General features: G+C 37.1%; 2 protein-coding genes across 2 annotated transcripts in view; one reads left to right on the forward strand and one right to left on the reverse strand.

Moving 5' to 3' along the window:
• Positions 1–1,797: 1,797 nt before the first annotated feature.
• Positions 1,798–6,295, forward strand: LOC141913993 (uncharacterized). The gene is made up of 5 exons (XM_074805238.1): positions 1,798–1,829; positions 3,329–5,121; positions 5,407–5,489; positions 5,598–5,704; positions 5,789–6,295. Exons 2-5 carry the CDS (start codon positions 3,344–3,346, stop codon positions 5,993–5,995), a joined length of 2,175 nt encoding a protein of 724 aa, XP_074661339.1. The 5' UTR covers positions 1,798–1,829; positions 3,329–3,343; the 3' UTR covers positions 5,996–6,295.
• A 406-nt stretch (positions 6,296–6,701) lies between these two features.
• The window catches only part of LOC141912623 (uncharacterized), a 31,334-nt gene continuing 15,886 nt past the window's right edge, over positions 6,702–22,149 (reverse strand). The window contains exons 3-12 of the mRNA XM_074803930.1: positions 14,863–14,960; positions 14,674–14,763; positions 10,829–10,964; positions 10,665–10,738; positions 10,385–10,572; positions 10,146–10,252; positions 9,422–9,563; positions 8,093–9,334; positions 7,625–7,781; positions 6,702–7,507 (exon numbers count right to left, since the gene is read on the reverse strand). Coding sequence (XP_074660031.1) covers positions 7,427–7,507; positions 7,625–7,781; positions 8,093–9,334; positions 9,422–9,563; positions 10,146–10,252; positions 10,385–10,572; positions 10,665–10,738; positions 10,829–10,964; positions 14,674–14,763; positions 14,863–14,960 — 2,315 coding nt within the window. The 3' untranslated portion in view covers positions 6,702–7,426. The remainder of the gene's footprint in view (positions 7,508–7,624; positions 7,782–8,092; positions 9,335–9,421; positions 9,564–10,145; positions 10,253–10,384; positions 10,573–10,664; positions 10,739–10,828; positions 10,965–14,673; positions 14,764–14,862; positions 14,961–22,149) is intronic.

Genomic DNA, 22,149 nt, shown 5'->3' on the forward strand with positions numbered 1-22,149 from the left:
TACGGAGGTCACCCGTGATAAGAATGAATTCAGACACGCACTTAAACCGTGCAATCATCAGTCTTTTATAGATATTGTTCGGGGAATGTTTGTGTTATAGATTTACCTCCGCTAATGTATGAAATGCGTGTTGAGATGGCGCAGTTGCCAATAAATACATATATTTGTGAATATTAGAAATTGAGGCATGTTTGTCCATTGCTGAAAGTAAATCTAGTTGTATTTGTGTTAACGCTGGTGAATTGTGTATGAGCATTAGCCGCTCACGAGGAATACGACTGAAATCTACCGCCGCTTGTTGTGTACTGTTGCTAGCAGATCGGGCACTGAAAGAGTCGTTAATTGCCGTCTGGTCGTAGTCATTGTACGCGCCCGATATGGAATAGGATTCTTTTCAGGTAAAAATGCGTATTTTTTAAAATTTAGAAGTGTCTTTTTCTATTCTTATGACAGTTATTAACTATATATACGTATGATGCGCTCTATGGATGAAACAAATTTTTTCAAATATATTGCAATCCTTTTTAAATTTCCAGGCGATTATTATCTACGCATGAATGATTAATTATCACTCTTGTCTTGTCGAAATATTACCGGTACTATGACTGTTTCTATAGAATTATGAGTATTTTACGTATCAAGTGATTAAACGTAATAACCAACATTACACAGGGCATTGTTCAACCCAAAATGATAAGTTCACATATTTGGCAATTGTATGCGGTATGTCTATGGTTTAATTGAGCCAAAAGTGAAAGAAATACAGTGGGGATATCCAGCAGAGACAAGGTAGTGACTTTCACGAAAATGTGGGTAATTAAGCATTAGTTTGGTTCCGTGCGCTGACAGCGTGCACTCTCGGTTGTAAGAGGTGTCAATTATGTTCTAATTGACCATGAGAGAAATTGAAGGGACTTCAATTCACTTCACGACAATAATTAATACTTACACATAATCCTATTGATAGAATGAAGTGTCTCAGGAAATTGGATTTAAATTGTCAATTCATAGAATTAAAGGTCGATAATTTATAGGATTTGTTGAAATGTTAGAAACGAATCGAAGATACACAAAGATAGATATACGTGAATGAAATACAATATTGATATTCTGTTATTAGAACAGACTATAAAACCGATAAATCTCTGTTATCAGTACTGATATTTGTCAAAACTGAATATTCAGCTCTGATTGATTTACACAGACAGTGGTTTTGTTTGATAAAGCTATAGTTGTGTAAATAACTCGGTTGTCATGGGAATTTGGAGATGAGATGTTTTTATTAAGAAATCATCTAAACGACTATAATATGTATTCATTAGCTGTAATTGTTGAACGTGTCAATTTCGTTTCAGTTTTTTAGGTACCTAACAGAAGCAAGTTTTGGTGTAGAAATTGTTGAAGAATTTAGAATGAATGAGAACTTGATTTCATTTTATATCATAGATTGTATTCTACTATTGTTTGAATTATTGGTAGTAGACTTAGAATTCAAGTCATAAACCATACTCTAAATGGCCCAGGCAAACAAAACCTTTCAAAAACTACCAATGGTATATTCTCCGCCTTGAAGAAAGTTTTAATTCCTTCAAACTAGCCAAGCAAGAGTGCAGTACTTCGATTCTACATTGTACTTTTCATTTCATGTCCCTATGTGATCTATCTATTTGTCAAACTGCCAAATAAATGAATATAGTCATATTTGAAATTCCTCTCTAATTTCGTATTTGTAGATCGCCATAAAAGTATAAAACAGTTGAACGGGTTTTGAAATAAGGCAGTGCAGTAGGGGAGCTCAATACTGTCCTCGTAGATTGTCGGATTTATTGGTACGTGTGCCACATAAGCATTCTTTTTTATTATGATATAGTTAGGAATGAAAATTGAAGCGGACTTTGACATAGCGCGGTAAGCTTTTGATGATTCTGTTTTTAAGGTTAATCATCTAACGCAGGTTTAGAAGATGTTTGTTCGAATTCTGATTCAGATTCGATCACACGCTCGATGAAGCGTGTCTTCATGTTTCATTAGGAGCTCTTCTGAAGTAAAGCATATGGTAAATGCGATGTAGTTAAACAGATAACGTGAACAGTTTTCTGATCAGGAGATTACATGTATCGATATCGATGCTTTTTCAATCTTACTTATTCCTACCAGGAGGGTGGGAGTGACTCCCACCTCCCTGTTCCTACATTAAACGTATGTCTGTTGGATAATATATGTTTTATCACATGTATTTCTCTACATCTTTGCGCAAACTTAAGGAATAGGTGTCTTGTGGCGATTTGATGTTTACAATCTAGGTCCCGTTCTAGTCAGTATAATCTTACGCGTTGGTTGTCTTTTTACCGCAAGCATTTCTTTAGCTGTTTATTTTTAGAAAACCGCTCGTAATGTCTTTAGCAATTGCTTTGAAGAAAGATATTTATGTCGTTGATTATTATTGCTTTGCCCAATGTTACACAGATTCATTAAAGCGACTGGAATGGCCGATTACATTATTTTCCCTTGGATAGGTTGTTTACTTATTGTTTTGTACGGCGTATGGTTGCTGAGTTTAGTAATCATGGGTTGTGTTTCCGTTTAATGAGCAAATCAATTCGTTACGAGTATACGCCATTACTTCGATAATAACGAAACGCACTTCTCATTGAGCTGTCAATATTGGCCTATTATTGGAAATGTAATTTTTTCTTTACGATATGAACCGCAGTATCGGAGGGGTTTATCAACTCATAACATGGCATTCACATCTCTGAGGTTTAAAAGGAAAATGAATTATCTAATTGAAAGTCTGTAAAGGTTAGTTCAAATAGGATATTCAATGTAAGAGAATGTCAGCTAATGGATATTAATTGTCTGTATTTTGTAAGTATATTCTGTGAACGTACGTGTGACTTAAATCACTTTCGATGTGGTATATATGTCTTACTAATGTATTTTCATTAAAATCTGTGGGAAGCATTCCATTCATTCATACGATAATTGAGGCAATAATATCCTGCATACACCTACTGAAGACGACTGTCGTGTGAAGTTCGGAATTTAGATTCATAAGACTGAAATATCCAGTTGTGTATACAATTCTATATATAACGCTACATATACCTATAAATGATTTAAAAAAACATCGAAGAGATAGTGCACAATGAATGGGTATGTTATGCAAACACGCTGAGCTTGTCTGGTTAGTTCGTTATTGAAATTAATGAAACATATGCGCCAGGACAAATATTCATTTCAGGTCCATCCATAAGACCACCTGTCAAATTGTACATGATCCAATCTTGTTGCCTCGAGCTAATTCTGGAAACATTATCTTTTTCAGATTCCCCGTGAGATCATGCAAATCTACGCTACTGGTGTGAAAAACGGTGATAAAATGATGTCTTCGAGTAAAAATTGTCGCTGTAAAGTGTCTCGTGACGTCGGCACGAATCCGAAATATGGTTCTGGATCGTTAGCCGAAGCGCGACCTTGTACTCCGTGTCGTTGTATGGTTGAAAGAGATGTCGTGAAGTCACGATCCTTGCAGTCAATACCAAAAGGAGAACTCATCGACGGTTATACGCAAACCACTCCATCGATCGAAGGCGATGACACTAACTACGATTTGTCCGATTTGATATTTTCCGAGGAGCCTCCTAACGATACTGACGTAACCTACATCGACGATAAAACGGGTGCTATGAAACTTCACCGTAAAGCCGGAACAAGAATTCCGAACACAGTTTCGGATGGCTATACGTCTGGTTACGCATCGTCTCTCGGTACCTACAAGGATAAATCAGATATCGATTCGTTACTGAAACCAGATATCAGGGTTACAGATTATACAACTCCTTCAAATACAAGAAGTTACGGCAGTGGAAATCCGAGCGCAACCAGAATGTCCTATCTATCGCCTGATTATGTACCGAATGAAACGACTAACGGACATTACACCGATCCCTATAAGATTTCTAATACATCAATATCGGCTACTGATAGATATCTGAACAAATCAAGTGATTCCAAACCATATTCTTCCGATCGTAATCTAAATAAAGACTATGGTTCTAACTATGGCAACGCATACACTGGTCCTAGCTGCCATGATTATCTGAAAGCATACAATCTCGATGGGACTGAACCTAAGTATAATTACAAACTGAAAGATAGCCTGTCTCCCAGAAATGTACATTATGCTTCTGATGACTTGGCAAATCAATCCAGATACGTTGGTACCAGTTCACGTTTGAGACCCGCTTCCTCCATGCCCGACCTCAGCCCAAGAGATGCGAGGAGTTATTCAGGTATTCCAGATGTTGGTATATCTGGATATTCAAGTAATGCCTCTCTTTCGAGCCCTCCGAAATACGGATACGTCAGGGGTATTAGTTCACTGTACGAACCGGTAAAACAACGTCATTCACAACCAGATAGAAGTAATTCAGCATATACACGCAGCTCTCCGACTGGTCGTCCACCAATACCGAGAAGACCACCATCGACACCTTCGTCAAGAATTCCTGCCAAGTATGACATCAGCTCGAAAACATTCCTCGGAAAACCAAGCATTCCAAACTATTCTCGTCCGACGAATTATCGTTTTCCAACTCGTACAAATTATTCTAGCGATTCTTATCAACCTCCGCGAAGTCCCTCTCCATCACCGCACAGTTATGACGGCTACCGTTCACAACCAGGATATAAATCTACGCTATCGAGGCCTTACGAATCCGACTACGATTTGGCATCCAGATATACGCCTAAAACTGTACCTACTGGCTCGTATATAGGACCATCGAAATGGCGCTCTGTCCCCGATTTACACAGTGATGGTATATTTAACATATTGACGACATCGAACGCCTGGTTGCATAAAATCCAAGACACGTTAGATGCTGGAACGCAAACAAAACCGGGAACAACAAATGGTCACTACAGAGAGAGGGTGGTAACACCATCCACAAGTCTTCCTAGAAATACAAGACCAAAGTATGGCAGCTGTACCATGCCCAGGACATACGCAACAACGCAGACTGAAAACTCTACTTCACTGCCACCGCAATCAGTCGATAACGACAACATCAACGAATTGAAGGAACTATTCGATATTCTAGACAGGAATAAAGATGGGTAAATGATTTGTAGGCAATCAAAATAGAATTTAAAATACATTGTACCCGTATAAAGGTCTAATTTCAACTGTCAACTCACCGAACTAGTATTATTGTTATTCCATTGCTTAAAGAATGTTAAGCCTGGAAGCTTTTTGTATCAATGCAAACAAAACGTTTTCCCCGAACTGACAGTTTAATGATTGATCGGGGAGTTAATCATTCAATAATCTCCTGTTACGTGCCGTATACACAATTTACATAACATTTCTAATTTTAGAGGTTTCATTCTTACTATTTGCAGGAAACTGACGCGAACTGAAATTAACGCGGCTAAACCGTCACTAGTTTACAAAGCCAACAGGAGATTCCTCGAGGACATTTTAGGTCTGTAATTTTGGCGGCGATTATTTCAATCAATTTCGACATCTTTGTTATCGGTTTGGAAAAGTTTTTTGGTAAAAAAGTGGTAAACGTTTTATTTTCTTTTATCAGATTGTTTACGAATGACTCACAAAACGTACATAACCTTCGCGGAATTGATGAGATTTTATCTAACATCAGCCAGACATTTAGCCGAGGAATATCGCGCTATTCAAAAGGTATGCGTCAAATAAGTAACTATAATTCTTCTTCAACGACGTGTATTTCTTTTACCTAAACCTAAAATCTATTGGCAATTTCAGACATTCAAATGGCTCGACCCAACGGGAAAAGGCTTTATCGGCGAAAACGATTTACGCTATTTGGCAGCTGAACACGGAATCTTCTTGACATCAAGAGCTACACGGCAAGTGATCAGAGAAGCAGATATCGATCAGGACGGTGTTGTCACATTTGATGACTTCGTATATATAATGCTGAAAGCGAAGTTAACCGGGGATGAAGATTAGTTTATCAGTTATAATCGTATCAATCCGTCCATTATTATACATAAATACATGATATATTCGTTATTTCTATTGCCATTCATCTGTTATTCAGGTGACTAGTCTCTTATTTTGATTTTAGATTTTATGATTTGTATATGTAGGATAGACGAAAAATGTAAAAAAAAGTCTAGAAAAAATTTATTCGTGAACTTTTGTTATAAGGCTCGAGCCTTTGAAGCATCTATAGCCAGAATAGAACGTACGTTAGAATAGTTATGTAGATAGTTTTGTACATGCAAGTCTCTACTTAATTAATAAACAAGTGATATATATAGTTGTTATTCGATTTTCTGGTTCATTCATTTGTATGCCTCACCGAGATGGACAAGAAACGTACAACGATGAGCTTTTTTCGGTGATCTAATTCTTACTGGAGCGAATCTAATCTGGAACGGCGTGTCAGAGGACGTGAAGAGTCTGACCACAATATTCTACGACTAACACTTATAAACACCTGCTGGACCCAGTTTGGAGTGAAGATTTTACTCATTTGACTGAAAATCAGAACTAATTTCAACTTAGAGTTAACTCTTAATGTGTAACTGAGTTCAGTATTAAATGACAATAAAGTTCGATGATTTATAATGAATTAATTTATTAAATAAACTTAAAAGTACATTTACAATAGAATATCTTTTTTCTACAAGAGATACGTAATTACGTGTTGTGGATCGGGGCTGGTGGATATGTGATTGCCTATCATAGGAGTAAGTAGAAAATAGTAGCCAACAACCCTGATACATGTCGATGTATAGATAGCACATTGTTAAATGGTTAAGTACAGGTCTTTATAGCAGCACATCTGGAGACAGAATTACCGTGTTCGTAATTCGTAGAATCGTCGATAGAGGGCGACAGTAGCTTATGCATTCAGGATCGCCGGCTTTAAAATAGCTTTAAACTAATAAATAAAAAATGCTCTGTTGAAAATCTTGTGAGACAATATTAAATATCGTATAATATTTACTCAAAATGCAACTATACATTGTACATTATATTGTATACAACATGAAACATTATTTACATTTTATTGCACCTCGTACTCGGGGTATCTATCATACTAGGCCAATCTGACTAGGCAATTCGAATCTTCATTTCATCTCTATATATGATCATAGTTTTTGTAACAAGTAGTAATTCAAGACAAACATAATATCAATCCGGTGTCCTTGCATGAAATAATGTGATCGGTAACACATCTCATACACTACGAACTAAGAGGCTATCGGCATCCTATAATGTCAACAGTTTCACAAAATTCAGAAAAAATATTTTAAAACATTACTGACAAAGTCTACTCTAACATACTCAATTCCTAGAATGTTTAGAGACCAACACAAAGTGAGCAGGAATATAGTAAACTGCATCCGACTTGTCTTACGCTGATTACGTTTAGTCTCCGTTCAAAAGAGTGTGGGTGACTTCTGAAAATGCTAGCAGAGGATTCGCATTGTCGTCGTGTCCTTTCATAAGCTGAAACGGATTAATACGAAAAGTTACAGGAGTTGCGATATGCCTCATTAACATAATCACATGATGAGTAACGTGTTGCTGGTTTAATGAATTCAATAGAAACTGTGATTACCTTACCCCTGACGCTAATACTCTCTGTTGTCCAGGACCCAGTGGATCCATTGACCAATCTGAATATGGATGATGAGTAGGCAAATGATGTAACCACGAAGGTGATTTGACTACGGGAACTGCTATACTTCCGCCAACTGCTGTCTGTTGCTTCTCACACGATCTACAGAACGAGATATTCAGATATGAAATATGAAAATAAGAAACCAACAATATTAACGATAAACAATGGAAAATCAATTGCAGTGACGTTTCAGATAGATGACTTCATTCCATCATTCCATCTTCAGAGGTTTTATTTGAAAAAATTACATTTATTTTGAATATTTCTCCGAGAAGGATAGCCATATATCTGAAACGTTAGTGAAACCAGTTTTCTAGTTTTTTTGTGGGTCAATATTGTCGATTTTCATTTGAATGTATATTCTAAATTGACTTGAAACTGATTTGCTTCGAATGCAGTGTTCTTTTTACCTATGTTGCTGTATAACAGACATGGCGGTTGTGGCTGAGGCAGGACTTGGATGGTTTGCTGAGGTGATAGATGTCAAAGCTACTGCACTATCCGGCTTTAAAGCGATATCAAATGGACTGCAACTTGAATTCGTCGGAGTTTCAGCGGAACTTAATCCATCGTGAGAAGAGATAGACTTAGGGCTGATTTTTGAGTTGATATTTTTACTACAGGACGGCCATGTTGGATTGGTGCGATCACTGAACAAATTTGTCGCTGTTAATCCGTTATTAGTTTGTTGATTTGGAAGTGACGATATCCGATTCTGAGGACTAGACATTCGATTGCTATTTATTGGACTTTGAATCACTGAGACAGCGTGTTTCGGGTCAGATTTGACGAGTTCCTTGTGATGATTTTGAGGCAAATGCAGTCCCTGATCGTAGGCGCGTTCGTGTATGGTATTAGTACTACTCGGATGGAACAGTGAACAAGAGTTTGAATTCGGTACTGAACTGTACTGCTGGGCACAACTCAAGAAATTATTATGATGCGAAGATAACACAGATGAATTCATTACCGATGATTTAAAGTCTAATGATGATTTATGAGATAATCTGTCTGTCGAATAATCGGCATATTTTTTCAGTTCGTCGTATTTTTGTATATCATGACCTAACTGTCTTTTTCCTATATCGAGACCATAGTTGCATGAACTGACCGTATCGTATCCGTATTTACTGAAGTCGTAGCTATATTTCGATGCCTGAGACATCAAGTCGTAGCCATTGCCGTATTGTAAAGTAGTTTGATAATTTCTCGGTTCGAGGTAGTACCCGTTCGGGTAACTGTTCGAATAGCTATGTTTGTCTGATTCTAACCGGAATGTATCGGGGTATACCCCAGTGGTAAACGCGTGATAGCTATGGTATAGTTCGTTATCCAGACCGAAGTTAGTGCCGCTATAAGGATACATGAGATCGGCTTTGATGTCTCCGTTTTGGCATGTCGGATAGCCATTTATGGGCGAAAACGCCGGGTAACTATTGATTCCGTTAAAGACCTCTCGATACGGATGTTTCCGCTTGCGTCCTGTTGATAAATAGTCCCGGAATTGAGATTTTGATTTCTTGCTCTTAGATTTGATCTTCGTTAGAGGATCATCTTCAGTCGGAGGGAATGTTGAATCACTATCCAGAAGAGGATATGGCAACTTAAACTCTGTTCCACGCTTGCCGAATAAATCTTTGCCCTCATCATCCCTGGAAAAATATCACACAATTCATTTTCAAACTGATTTTATACTGGAATATTGTAAATAAGACTTGTATTTGATGATAAAGGCTTACGTCAAGTGTCTGTGAGTGGAGATCACGAAGTCCGGTTTACTATTCTTATAAACAACTTTCGAACTAGTCTGCAACCAAATCCATTGATAATCTTTAGCAATCAGACGGTAGGCTATCAACCCTGAACTTCCAGTTTTAATTACTGAAAAACAATCAGATTCACGACATGATCACACGCATAATGTCTATTCTATACGGCGCTTTAATGTCCGCGCGAATACGCGCTGAAGTGTCCGATAGGCAGCTTATTGGTTCCAATTCCAAACATTAGAGTAATGTGACAACGTTTTCCCTTTGGGCTCTAAACTGTTCCTACGTTTCTCAAAGTGTAAGTTGTCTTGGGACTTATTACAGCAAGAGGCGGTGTTAATTAATGAATACAGCGCGACTCGTTATTGCTGCAGCGTATAATGTTCTCCATCTGTAACAATTAGTTTGCTGTCATTAGAAAATGATTATTTCGTTTATGACTGACTACAAACTGCAGTCATCTGATACTTTATAAAGGTGACTAAGTACTGATGACGACACATTTCTACCTGTCTGTACATTTTCTTAAGAAATAAACTACCCGATGTATATACCGACGAATACAATACCAAAGAAATACTATACATGGTCAGTAGCAATAATTTGCTGGTATTTTGCGTTGAAACCGAAATCTATTCAACGATTTCGGGAGGTTTTTTACTTAAAGATGTTTTACACCAGCATTGATTCTTACATTCTTGATGAGCGGCGGCGTAATAGCTTAAATCGTCCGGATGAATCAGATCATAACCTCCTTTTGCCTGAAGTTCTTTGTCCGAGTAACCAAATAACATCCGTCCTCTGAAAATCATTATGGAGAGTTATGTGTAGATGGCAGCAAGAGTCTGAGACATACCGTCGTCATAAATTAACATTATACATGCTTATAATACGACACTTTACTCCCGCTGATTTCGTAGCAAGATAGAATACCTTTGGTCGATGGAAACCGGGGAGAGATCCATTTTATGTTTTGTTTTGAAGGTGAATTCGCGGACTGGTGAATCGAGTAATGGTAACGGACCAAATGGGCAACACACGGCAAACAGTGCTAATGGTGGTTCCTCGGGTTTCACTATTTGTCCATGGAGCATTCTTATCCTGCCACTGATTTCAAGTGTCTGAAAAAAAAACGAATTCGTCAAAATTATGAATTTCTTATCGTACACATGCTAGAACACAATGTGTTTACTTATATATATCATATACTTACGATGAAACCTGAAGTGTTGTCCAAAAGACACCTGAATCTGACTGTAAAATTCCGTTGAAGCAAATGAGCATTTTCTAGAAAGATAACACCGCATTCTTATTAGCAAATAGAACTTGATGATAATGAATTTTGCAAAATGATCGTTTGAATCATCTTTACTTTACCTGGGAGCAAAACTTCTTGAAATGTCATATCACGTTTATCAGGAGGAAGTTGTGAGTCCCATTGTAACTGTGTTTTGAATTCTTCTCGATCTTCTGAATGAATCAGTTCCATCACACTTTGGTGAATGATGTCAGACTGAAATTAACAAGAAAACAACGAATAATATTTATAATATTTTCATTCTCTATCCCATCTCAGTCCAGATTCGATTTTCTATTTTCCCGAATAATAGTCAAGAGGCAAGAGAAGAACATTGGACGAAGAATCTCAGCTACGATGCAAGATTTGAACCCAGATTTAATGGATGACCATTGACCACTCAGCTTCTACAACATCAGGTTCTTCTTAAGCGAAATTAACAGCATTCATTTTTTCAGTCCACTCGGGTATTATTATAGCAGGATCGATTTATCATTTTCCTGAATGTGGGGGAAAATACAAAAGAAAAACATTCGACGAAGAACCACAACTACCAACTATGCAGGATTCGAACCCATGGACACTTTAGATTGTGATCTCCGCTCCAACAATATTCTGATAAATGACAGATTCTTCTTACGTAGTGCGTGGACTAATTGCATTCGATTTCTTAGCATTTTTTACCGCTTACCCATCAAATACAGATGGACACCAGTTGAACAAACATCCATTGAATATTCATTGATATATGTAGTACTTTTATAGCGCATTAGTGGAATTTTACGATTCAGCTTTAAATATCATCGTCTCTCGTAATAAATCAATTTCTAAGGTGATTTTTATCGATGACAACTTTCATTTTATCTTTTGATTATAGCTGGTAATGACATCATCACTGTTGTGGATGAGTGTAAGATATAATAAATGGCCAAGATAAATTCTACACTGGTGATATGCTGCCATATCATAATGAGACACCTGCTTAGGCAGTTTGTGGCTTCTATAATTTGCAAAATGCTCGATTGTTTCTAGGTAATTAATTATTTTGTGGCATCAATTAAATCAGACCTAACTAATGGCAGTAATTTATCAGCCGTTGACAGTTCCACCTGTACCTAGATTCAGCCACCATAAAATATCTTAGAATTATAGCTGTTTTTTGAAGCAATGTAGAGAAGCTAGTAGACACATGACACTATCTACCACAACAGTTTTATCATTGATGGTTGTATTATTCTTTTACTGCACATATTTATCATCTTGTGCACGAACAAAGGTTCCTTATTTGATGGCAGGAAGTCCAGGGTCTAGCTGACGTGCGTCACAACATCGACGGGCGCCGATTTTTTTTCATACAATATCTCACAATTTTGAAGAAATATTCTAACGACCATAGCAACACTTTGAATAAAATATATCATTAAAAAACTACGAAATTTTTGTGAATATTTCGATTTTCGCGGACACAGTTTGGTAACGCAACAAAGGACGGATATTTCAAAGTTTCTTTCAGATTCGAATATTTTCATACCTAATAAACTGCGAAAATCTTGTGACAAATAAATTTGTCATGCTATTTAATTTTTGACGTGGCTAATTCATCCATTAACTCAGCCTCAGTTTATAAAGGCAATTAATCTACAAAGCATTGACATATAGATTTAGAATGCAGTGGATTTTGCTGTCAGTTCTCGTGGTGAATTTATGCTCGTGTATTTTCAGTGGATTCTGTAGAGTATTATCTCGGTGCAGCAATCTTTCCGCGTTCGTGCACATGAGCAAACAGCAACAGGAAATTTCGGCATGAGATAATATGACAACGATACGAATAGACCATGCCCGATACGTCAAACAAAAACCCGCATGCGGAACACTTCAGCCGCAAGCTCAACCAAGAAGAAATCCTTTTCATAAAATAGCTAATTTCGCTTCCATTAATTCAGACGCTTGTTCTGCTTGATTTGAAGAGTAAACATCCTTATTTGGCTATGAAATGAAGACCATTTCAATATCGATGTATTTTTAGTTATGAATTGAACGTAGTTTGTTGTTTTGACAAGTGATATACACTTTATCCTAAACGATGGATCGGATTTGAATGACAAATGAACCACGACTTCCGTGAGAAGTCACTCAGCCATTATGAACCGCATTTTGGACCGTGTTTTAGTGTTACTCCGCGCCGTCTGGTTCCCGGGTCACCGTAAAATGATTTGATTTTGCACAGATTTACTTATCATACACACGCGAATTACTACGTCGAAATCAAATTTACAGGACGGACAAATTCAATCTGATTCGTTCATTGATGGCACCTGACCAAAACATGGTTTGATGTCGCTGATTTAGATAGTGTAATTAGCGAACAACAGTTGCGTGCAGCGATCGACAAACTTGCGATTTTATCATGCGCTTGGCGGACATTAATCCACTTTTGTCCCCTGAGATGCAAGGTTGCATGCGAACTTGACTTCTCCCATATGGAAGATTGAATCATACGTCATTGAAGACATCAAGGCTTCCACCAAGACATCAAGGCTTACAATCTATTAACCTATTAACCAGTGACATCACCTTAATCATACGTTCATACTTAAATACGATTTTTATGCGTCAAGACTTCTCCGTAAAGGTTTAAGAAATTTCTTTCTAAAGATTTATGTTAATGAAATGGGCCATTCAGATTTTATTATCTATAAGATTAGTTTGAAATCATCAATGATTAAATGACCATAAAATAGTGTTCTTATTTATGAATTAAGTGAACACTTAAAGGCTGTATGTGTGTGGCTTGAAGGTACCATTTTAAACCTCTAGCAACCATTGTTCTCCGGTTTAAGGAAGGCTATGATCAGATTGTGATTCTGTTCGCTCGGGTTAATCATCTCATAAAAATCCTTCTGGAATTATATTTCTATTGTAACCACGGTTTCTTTTGTTTTCAAACATCCTAATGTTCTTATCGTGCAAAATCGAGGTTCGAGGTTTAACGTGAAATGAAAATGTTAGATTTAGCTCCAAAAAATTTGGAATCATTTAGGCGTGTACGTTACGTGTGTTGAAATATTGAATCAATTCGCTCAACAAACAATCTGGTTACAAGAGCTACAGTTTTTGGTAAGGTATTTTTTCTTTCTCTCGGGTTCCGTCGTAATTCAATTACTGCTCATCAATTATGCTACACAACCGCACTAAATTGCCTTGTCAAACTGTTGTCATCTCGACGATGTAGCGATGATGTTACTTTATGGAGCCAGCTATCTCTCTCCGTTCTCTCTCTCTCCGTTAATTCATGCGTCGCTGAGATGCATATATGAAGAGTAAACAGGCAGATGCTTCTACGGCAAAATCACCTGGCTTCAGGAAAAGCCTTCCATTTGCAGTAAAACGACATTAACAAATCATACCAATCATTTCTGCGGGTTATGAAAGTTGCGGCTGTTCCATAATTCAGGCTGGTGTTGCAGTTTGAAGTTAATTAATGGCAAGCCCGTGTTGCCTGGGCTTTGAGGAAATTGGCGATCACCAAGACATTAATATAGTGGTTGACAAGAACATATGAATATGTATGGTCGAAATGGTGCGTCAAGCAGCTGATTAATTCTATCGGCACTTTTTTATTCGTTTACTTAGAATAAACGAAAAACCTAATAAACATATTCATTGTTTTCACATAATAACATCACCTGCAAGTTCTGCAATAACTGTCAACGCCGTTTTTGGACCGCAGAGCTTTCAAATAAAACGCTAGAGGATCGCGCATAACAAATGAATTGTTTTATAGCCACTATATGAGTGGTTTTTCGGATGAGAAATGCGGAGTATGTGACGGATGATAGATAATAAAACCAGTAAAATATGCGAATTATCATCTATCGCAGAAAAATCGTGCTTTCTTCGCGCTGTTTTAGTTTGGGATAGTTACCTGATGGAAGCCGAGATACTGTTCTACAGTTCTAGATGAAAAGAAAACTTCTCCATCGCATGTAACCAAAAATACGAAACCATTCAAAGCCTGAAGGGTAAAAACAACAATTTTAACTACTTTATTCTACGATATTGATATCATTAAGATGAAAAAAACTCACAATCTGATATATAAACTATTATATACCTGTAGTAAACTGTCGCCTTCAGAGAACCCAGGTTCGGGATAAAGATGACTTCTTGTAGTTAAATGACTATCCAAACCATATCTATCATGAAGCACAGCTGTAAAACAATAATATAATGACATTATCATCATCGATACGAGTAATTCATGCTTGTTCCGTAATGAAAGGAATTCCACGCGACATGTTTTGCCAGATGAAGGAACCAATAGCTACCGAGTAAGCTGTCAACTATATATATATACATTTTTATATTGTTTTTATGAAATCTGATATGGACACAAGAACAGCTTGAATTCCTCGTATATTCCTCATAACAATTAGATTTTGAGAAGAATGTTTCGACTTTTACATGAAGAGATATTAGTAGTATGACTGTCGCATTCCGTGCTCATTATTTTCCATTTTCAATCTAGTATTTCAATCGATACACAATTCATCATTCGCTATTTCCAAATCTGAACCGAATCTTCACATCAAAGCGACGTTGTAAAGAGTTGTTTCTGTGTTTAGCCCCCGATGTATAAAAATCTACGGCAAGTTATTTGGATTTGATTTCACCGAGTTGAACAGAACTTCCTAAAACGTCGTCACGCAATCAGTATCAGACAATGAACGGATCTGGTGATGTTTGCATCTCTATTTTACAATACGTTATAAACCGGTGCAAAAATAATACTCATAACTGTATTGAAAATGTCGGTCTGTATTTGATAATGTTTCCTAATTATGATTTAGTGTCAGATAGCCCTGAGCTACTTCTGAAATGCACATGCAAGCACGCACATATCATAGAAAGATCGGTCACACATTTATAGGAAAACCAAAAAAAAATCGAACACACGAAACCAATGCGAAAATACACGACAAATTCGTAAATTCGATACAAATTTTTAATCTAATTTCACGCTAAAAGCCTGAAATACAATAAACTAATCAAATTAATATTTTATTTGACAAGATGTCAAGACGGGAATTAAGCCATTTTAAGAAGATGTTCCGCCGATAAGATCTCGATGTTGAAAAATTGAAATTAGCGGCATCGCGAATATCCATCATTAAAAGTTCAGGAAACAAGAACCTCGATCCATTGATGGCCGGGATGTATGTAACATAATCCTTAAAAACTACCAAAATTATGACAGCCGGATAATTTCAGCAATTTTCAACGATGACAACAAAAGTGACAGCGGGGTAAGAATGGACAAAAGGAAGCTGTAACCTGATAGCTAATAATTAAATATGGTCGTGAAGACTCGGGACCCCTCGGCGACGATCGTAATCACAGGCAAATCGACCAGACGTGCCAACCAACGGTCAATTAGGACACATTTGTGGTTCGCGTAAGTTTCAAACATTTGATTCTGGGTGTTTACGCTGATTGCCGACTTCTTTCGCCAAAAGCAACGATTCTTTGAACTACGGATCGACATCAAAGATGCAATTAAAACTCATCATGAGGTAGTGGAGAAAAAGTTCGCTATAGCCGCGTTCACGCTGTGGCAAGTTAGTCCGTACCGGACCAATTTAGAACGAGTCAAATCAATTTTGTGTGTTCACACGGATTTTCGGGCCGTCACTAGTCCAGCAAGATGGAACACTAAGTTTCTATTCACGCACACACAGAATTAGAGACAGTTCTAGAATTTAGAATGAACCTGGATTGTTCGTTTTGGTCAATCCCAATTAGTTTATTCTAAAATTCCACGAATCCAATTTAGAACGGACGTTTCGCTAAAAGTTTTAAATGTAATCGCTTGGTCCGTTCTTAATTGGACTAAATTTAGAACGTTCTAGTTGCGAATGTGGAATATGATGGAAAGAATTTGCGTTCCCCTAATGGACTTACTTCCCATCAACAATGTTTATATATTTACCAATAAAATAAAGCGACAGTGAATGGATTTTTTTGATACCGAAATCATCACAATTCCCGAAGTATTCTAATGCAAAGAGCTATTCCCGGCTACGGCTGCTATTGTGTCGAAATGCCGTCAGTCTGGAGGAGTTATTAAATCCCAGTGATGTTGGCGACCGGCTTTCCCTCGAGGCGAACAGTCATTTATTTTTCGACCGTAGTCATTTGTGACAAGTAGCATTGTTTCTGTGCAGCCAGAAACTACGGTACATTAGTCCACAAAAAAAAGTTCCTATGGTCTACAAAAATAATAGCCGTAAATACTACTGGCCACATATCAATGATCGGTCATGGAAAATATCAACATCAACTCGATTTATGCTCGAAAATGAGCAAATATAATTTTTTCAATGTTTACCAAAGCGTCTGTATCCAGTTCTCTGAGAGCGCATTGAAAGTAAGCATTTTTTTGTTGTTCCGCCGGCAAACTGTGCCCGCATCATTGATGCAGGTTGATAACTTTCTAGCATTTTTTTCTTTTGATTCGTGTCAAGTCGCACATGCGTCGATTATATCCGCACACATTGCAACTTCCATAATCCGCTGTTAAAGAACCTGCTCACAAGCGGATTAAGCGCCAACAGATTTTCATTCGCTTATTGTCATCGTCACAAAACATACGCTGTAAACCATTAAGATACATTCACACCAATCACATTAATGTATTCTTCTATTTGATTAAGTCATAGGTCGAGTGGACCCGATGAACAATTTACAATCTCTTCATCAGAATGATTTAGAAAGAAGCCATTTCGATAATCCTTCATTTGTTTCCCTCTCTCAAATACTGAGATCAACTATATTAACTATCGCTTAATCGATGCTAGTTCATTAATAAAATGCATGCACCCAGTAACACACACAGAAAAAAAAGATGATTAACAAATCATGAAACTATTCAGTTTCCGCAATCGTACGGAATGTCCCTACAGAAAGGTCAAATTCCAGGAAATGACGATAGATAATTTTTGTTAAACAACGTGAAAAACTTAGATTTAAACAGAAATAAACGATGGAAGAAGAGATTTTTAAGATTGCATGACTAGTAAAGTGAGCGTGTTCCTTTCTCATGCGTCAGTTGGCTGCAGCCAATTTCCATTTAGAAATAAATCAATGTAACGGAGCCCCCTGTAACTTACAGGCTACAGATGTCGTAGGTCACATCATATACATGTAAAACACCAATTGGGTATTGACATTATGTCGTAGCCAAGTTGAAAATACAGTTTTGCTAATTTGAATGATTGCTTTGTAGAAATATTTGCATCAAAACTCTAAAGTGATATGACTACTGGGATTAGAAAAGGGTTTAAAAATCCCCAGCAATTCTTCAGTTTACAAAGTTCAGAGTTTGTGGAGAAAAAAATTCCGCCACATTTGTATTAATGGTTAAATTTCAGCGTACATTGACAGCGGCATCAGTAGATGAATTAATGACAGTCGGTGTCTGGCTACATCCCTCAGGAACGACACTCTATTTTCACAAAACTAGACTCATCCAAACTTAATTTTCGGGATAATTTGATTTAGCATCCATCTTGCTATCGCGTCTCTGGTAGCAAACCATCAGAGAAACATTTAAAACACGTGCTGAAGGAGCAGCCATAAATTTATTAATTATTTTCAAACAGAGCTGACCCTGGCTAATTGCTTTGTTGTATCTTTATGGCGAGGTTAAATTTGCCAGCTAATAAAACCGAGACAAAACCCAATTTTCAGAAAATTGAATCCCCGTAAAACTAATGCGGTCTCACATGCAACCTGACACGACAGTGATGCATGGGTGTTAAAACTATCAGCTTTATACAGTTCTCATTCTGCTAGAATATTCTCTAGAATAGTTGTGAAGGTTTATCAAAAATGATAAATATGTAGAATTGAGAAACTGATCCTCCTTTAGTGTATTTTCAATAAAATCTAATTTTAAAGCACGATTCTCGAGGCAATCAGGTGAATTAGAAATCAAGCTTTAGATTCAATCCTAACCAAGTTTCACATGACGCGATTCCGACATTTAAGTTTCATGTTTACGTTGCATGCGACTGGAGCTGAAGATCCACCAGTCGTCAGTACATGTCATGCTAAACATAATTAGCAAACAAATACTTGTATTAATTACCTAAACGAATGCAATAATATGATTGTATATTGCGTGAGGGCTGAGCATGTTCCGCAACCATACTGTAAAACTTGCTTCAATGCCTCTTCTGATGCAGTACTACTACTATCACTTACTTTGAATGGTGGCAATTTGTAAATATTGTCTACTTTCACGACAACATGCAAAACACCCTCCGAACATGCAAGACAAACATGAAAATTTACGTCAGATTCGGATGATGTCTCATATGCATTTATATAACGATTTATCGCATAAGCTCTTTTTATTTACTTTTATCACAATTTACAGGATAAAACGACGACGAAAATAGACAAAGACAAACTGGAAACCACATAAGCCGATAGAAGTCGAGTTGATTGGAATATTGCTCATATTACTTGAGTTATGGAGGATAATGTGGCCATTAGAGTATGCACAAATCCCGAACAATCAGGGATAGTTCTTATTGGTGAAGTAATCTATAATGATCATGTGTATAGGAGAACATCTGAATTATTTATCAAATCTCCTAGCTACGAAACTTGAATCAGTATTTATGAGCTGATAATGAAGCATAGAGACTAACTGCTATTGGTCAGTACATCGATATGTCATCGGATACAACTTTAAATCGGACGTCTTCTTCACTTGACCTCAAATCTCTTATCCATCGATAAGATGCTATCTTTCATCAAATTACGTAATACGCTGGTAATTTCTCTCTTTTTTCGGATTCTTTCACAAAAAAGAGATGAGTCTTGCAGCGGATCACAAGACCAGCAAATATTTTGTAAGGCAATTAGTCAACGTTGCTCGGAAAGTGTGCGTGCCAGAAGGGATTTTTCAGCACTCAGCTATTTCAGATATATAGACATGATAGCATAAACGAGATGGAATGATATTTGCTGAAAATTAGACCATAAAATCTCGAAAGGCAGCACTCAGGCTCTTTATGGCGAAACACTAGATGGAAGAACATAAAATGCACAACTGATGATCAAAATACCGAACAAATAAGTAAACGAGACAGATAATGGCGTACAGCCATAAACATCGCAAAGGAGTGCAAATGCGTAAATAGCTCTGATGGATTCTCATTTGGATTTAATGGAATTGTTCGCCAAAATGCTACAGTAACTGATGACATTAGGATATTTGATTACTTTTACTGATATCCTGAAGTCAAGACAGGTTAATGATACCATTCTCAAATCGGGAATCTGTGACAATGTCAGTTCTGCACTCTAACGCTTAAAAAGTCAATGATCAAAAATCCCACATCCATCAAAAGCACATAATAACTGCATCATTGACCGTAAATCAAATAATGACGTACATGTGTAATACCAAACTGACAATGAAAATACTTGCAATACAGTTTGAATTATTGTATGTGAATCTAATGCGATATAAAATACCAATTTGTCAGGTGTCTAATAGGTTTATTATTAGAAAGAAAAAATAGTATATCCCATCATCAGAACAAAATATCAAATCAGGTTTTAATAATTGTCACGTAGACTGTGATAATAATATCTGTGGATATCCCGTTATTGAAAATATCACGAGAACTGAAGAACAGAGAATTAATGAACTTCACACCAGTGTCAGAAGTGAAACTCTTTCAAAATAAGAGCTCAGCTTTCAGAATTTAATGATCGCTAAGGATAAATTGATACAAAAAAGTCTTCATGAAAATTCTGGTATCAGCTTTAGAGTATTTCTGAGTTTGTGAACTTATTCAATTTGCGCTAAAGGAAACTGACTTAATTGACAAGATTGCGTGACAGGATGTCTTCTCTGCATTAGCACATGGGTCAATTTTTTCCGCCAGCTCTCAAGAGTGTCGTCGATTTCCATCTGAGAACCACGGCGACGGCATATACCGAGTAAACTTTTAATTGAAATAATTTCTTATTTCAGCATCATCCTCACCGTTTATCACTTTAAATTCTCGCCATCCTCTCAGATGTGCGATACTGTTGTCTTATCGATATGAGGAAGACTTTTTTTTACGAAAGCTGTAATATTAGCATCTATTCATGAGGTGTAAGAAATCCGAGATTTGTCTATTGGCGTTGCATGCAAATCTGTCATTTCGCGGGAACCTAAAAATCATTACGAGTGCATTATGAACCGTTCAGAATCGATAGAATGCCATAAAGAACTTTTCCAGGACACATTTACTGTCGACAAACATCTTATTTGGCACATGAACGTCTCGTTTCTGCGTATAAATGCAGCTTGATTGAAAAACAATATCTGTCCTATGAAAATAACGATAGCGAACGTCGCATGTTTGACACATAGCAGTTCCCCAAAGCAACTCAATCTTGACACCTACTGTCATGCAAACCAGAATTTATTCCAATACTTGTCTCTGCATCTCTCGAGCGCTATCTGACTGGATATACAAACCTCGCCATATACATAACATATATACAAACAATTTATACAGTTCTAGCAGATATGATGGATGAGACTTATCAATACAAAGAACAGAATTGACCAATCTAGCACTGGCGCATAAAATACGGTTTTCCAGGCTCAAGATAAATATACGTGAAAAATTATTACTTGCACATTTACTTCACCTTTTCACTAAATGACAAGTGAAAACCTAAATTTATCTTCATTTCCTCTCAATAATCGTCCATGTTGCGTATACACGAGGAAGTAAGGTAGTAACCGATCTTTTACAGGATATCAAAACTGAGCAGTGAAATTAATATCAGTCAACGATCAAGTTAGCAATTAAGAAATGCACCCAAGAAATGTCAACGTAGTTGTTTTTTTGTGTCGAAACCATTATCTAATCTGGAAGGCAAAGGGCCAAGTTATCAACAACGTGATGTAGGCATTTTTACGTCAATTAACTCTCAAATCAGCCATCGTTGGCAAAACACACAAAAGCCATTATGGGCTGCAGTCGTTCATAAATGCCAGAAAATGCAGACTTCCTGCAGTAATCTTCGTGAGCAATCGACTGGAGACTCCTGTTAAGTGATCCCTAATCATAGCCTACGCCGGCAGTTATAAGGAGGTCTCCATGTGAACTGTTGTAATCGCGAAACAATTTCAACGAATGATATTTGAAATTAACATCGCGCCATAGATTAGAAATGGGTATGTGAGAAACGTAAAAATCACTCAAGCAAGTTCTAAAACCGATAAGATATTTTCAATAAAGATTTCCTGGATAGTGAAAGCAGATTATCCAAATCAAGCCCAGAGATACTACTATCAGAAAATCATTTTCTTGTTGTGTGT

Source organism: Tubulanus polymorphus, chromosome 1 (genome assembly GCF_964204645.1).
Source record: "Tubulanus polymorphus chromosome 1, tnTubPoly1.2, whole genome shotgun sequence".
NCBI classification, from domain to species: Eukaryota; Metazoa; Nemertea; class Palaeonemertea; order Tubulaniformes; family Tubulanidae; genus Tubulanus; species Tubulanus polymorphus.

Excerpts from the sequence above, each read along its gene's own strand:
- LOC141913993 (XM_074805238.1), top strand. The coding sequence starts at position 3,344 with ATGCAAATCTACGCTACTGGTGTGAAAAACGGTGATAAAATGATGTCT. Across the intron at positions 5,122-5,406 it reads CTAGACAGGAATAAAGATGG|GAAACTGACGCGAACTGAAA; the intron begins GTAAATGATTTG and ends TACTATTTGCAG. Across the intron at positions 5,705-5,788 it reads AATATCGCGCTATTCAAAAG|ACATTCAAATGGCTCGACCC; the intron begins GTATGCGTCAAA and ends TGGCAATTTCAG.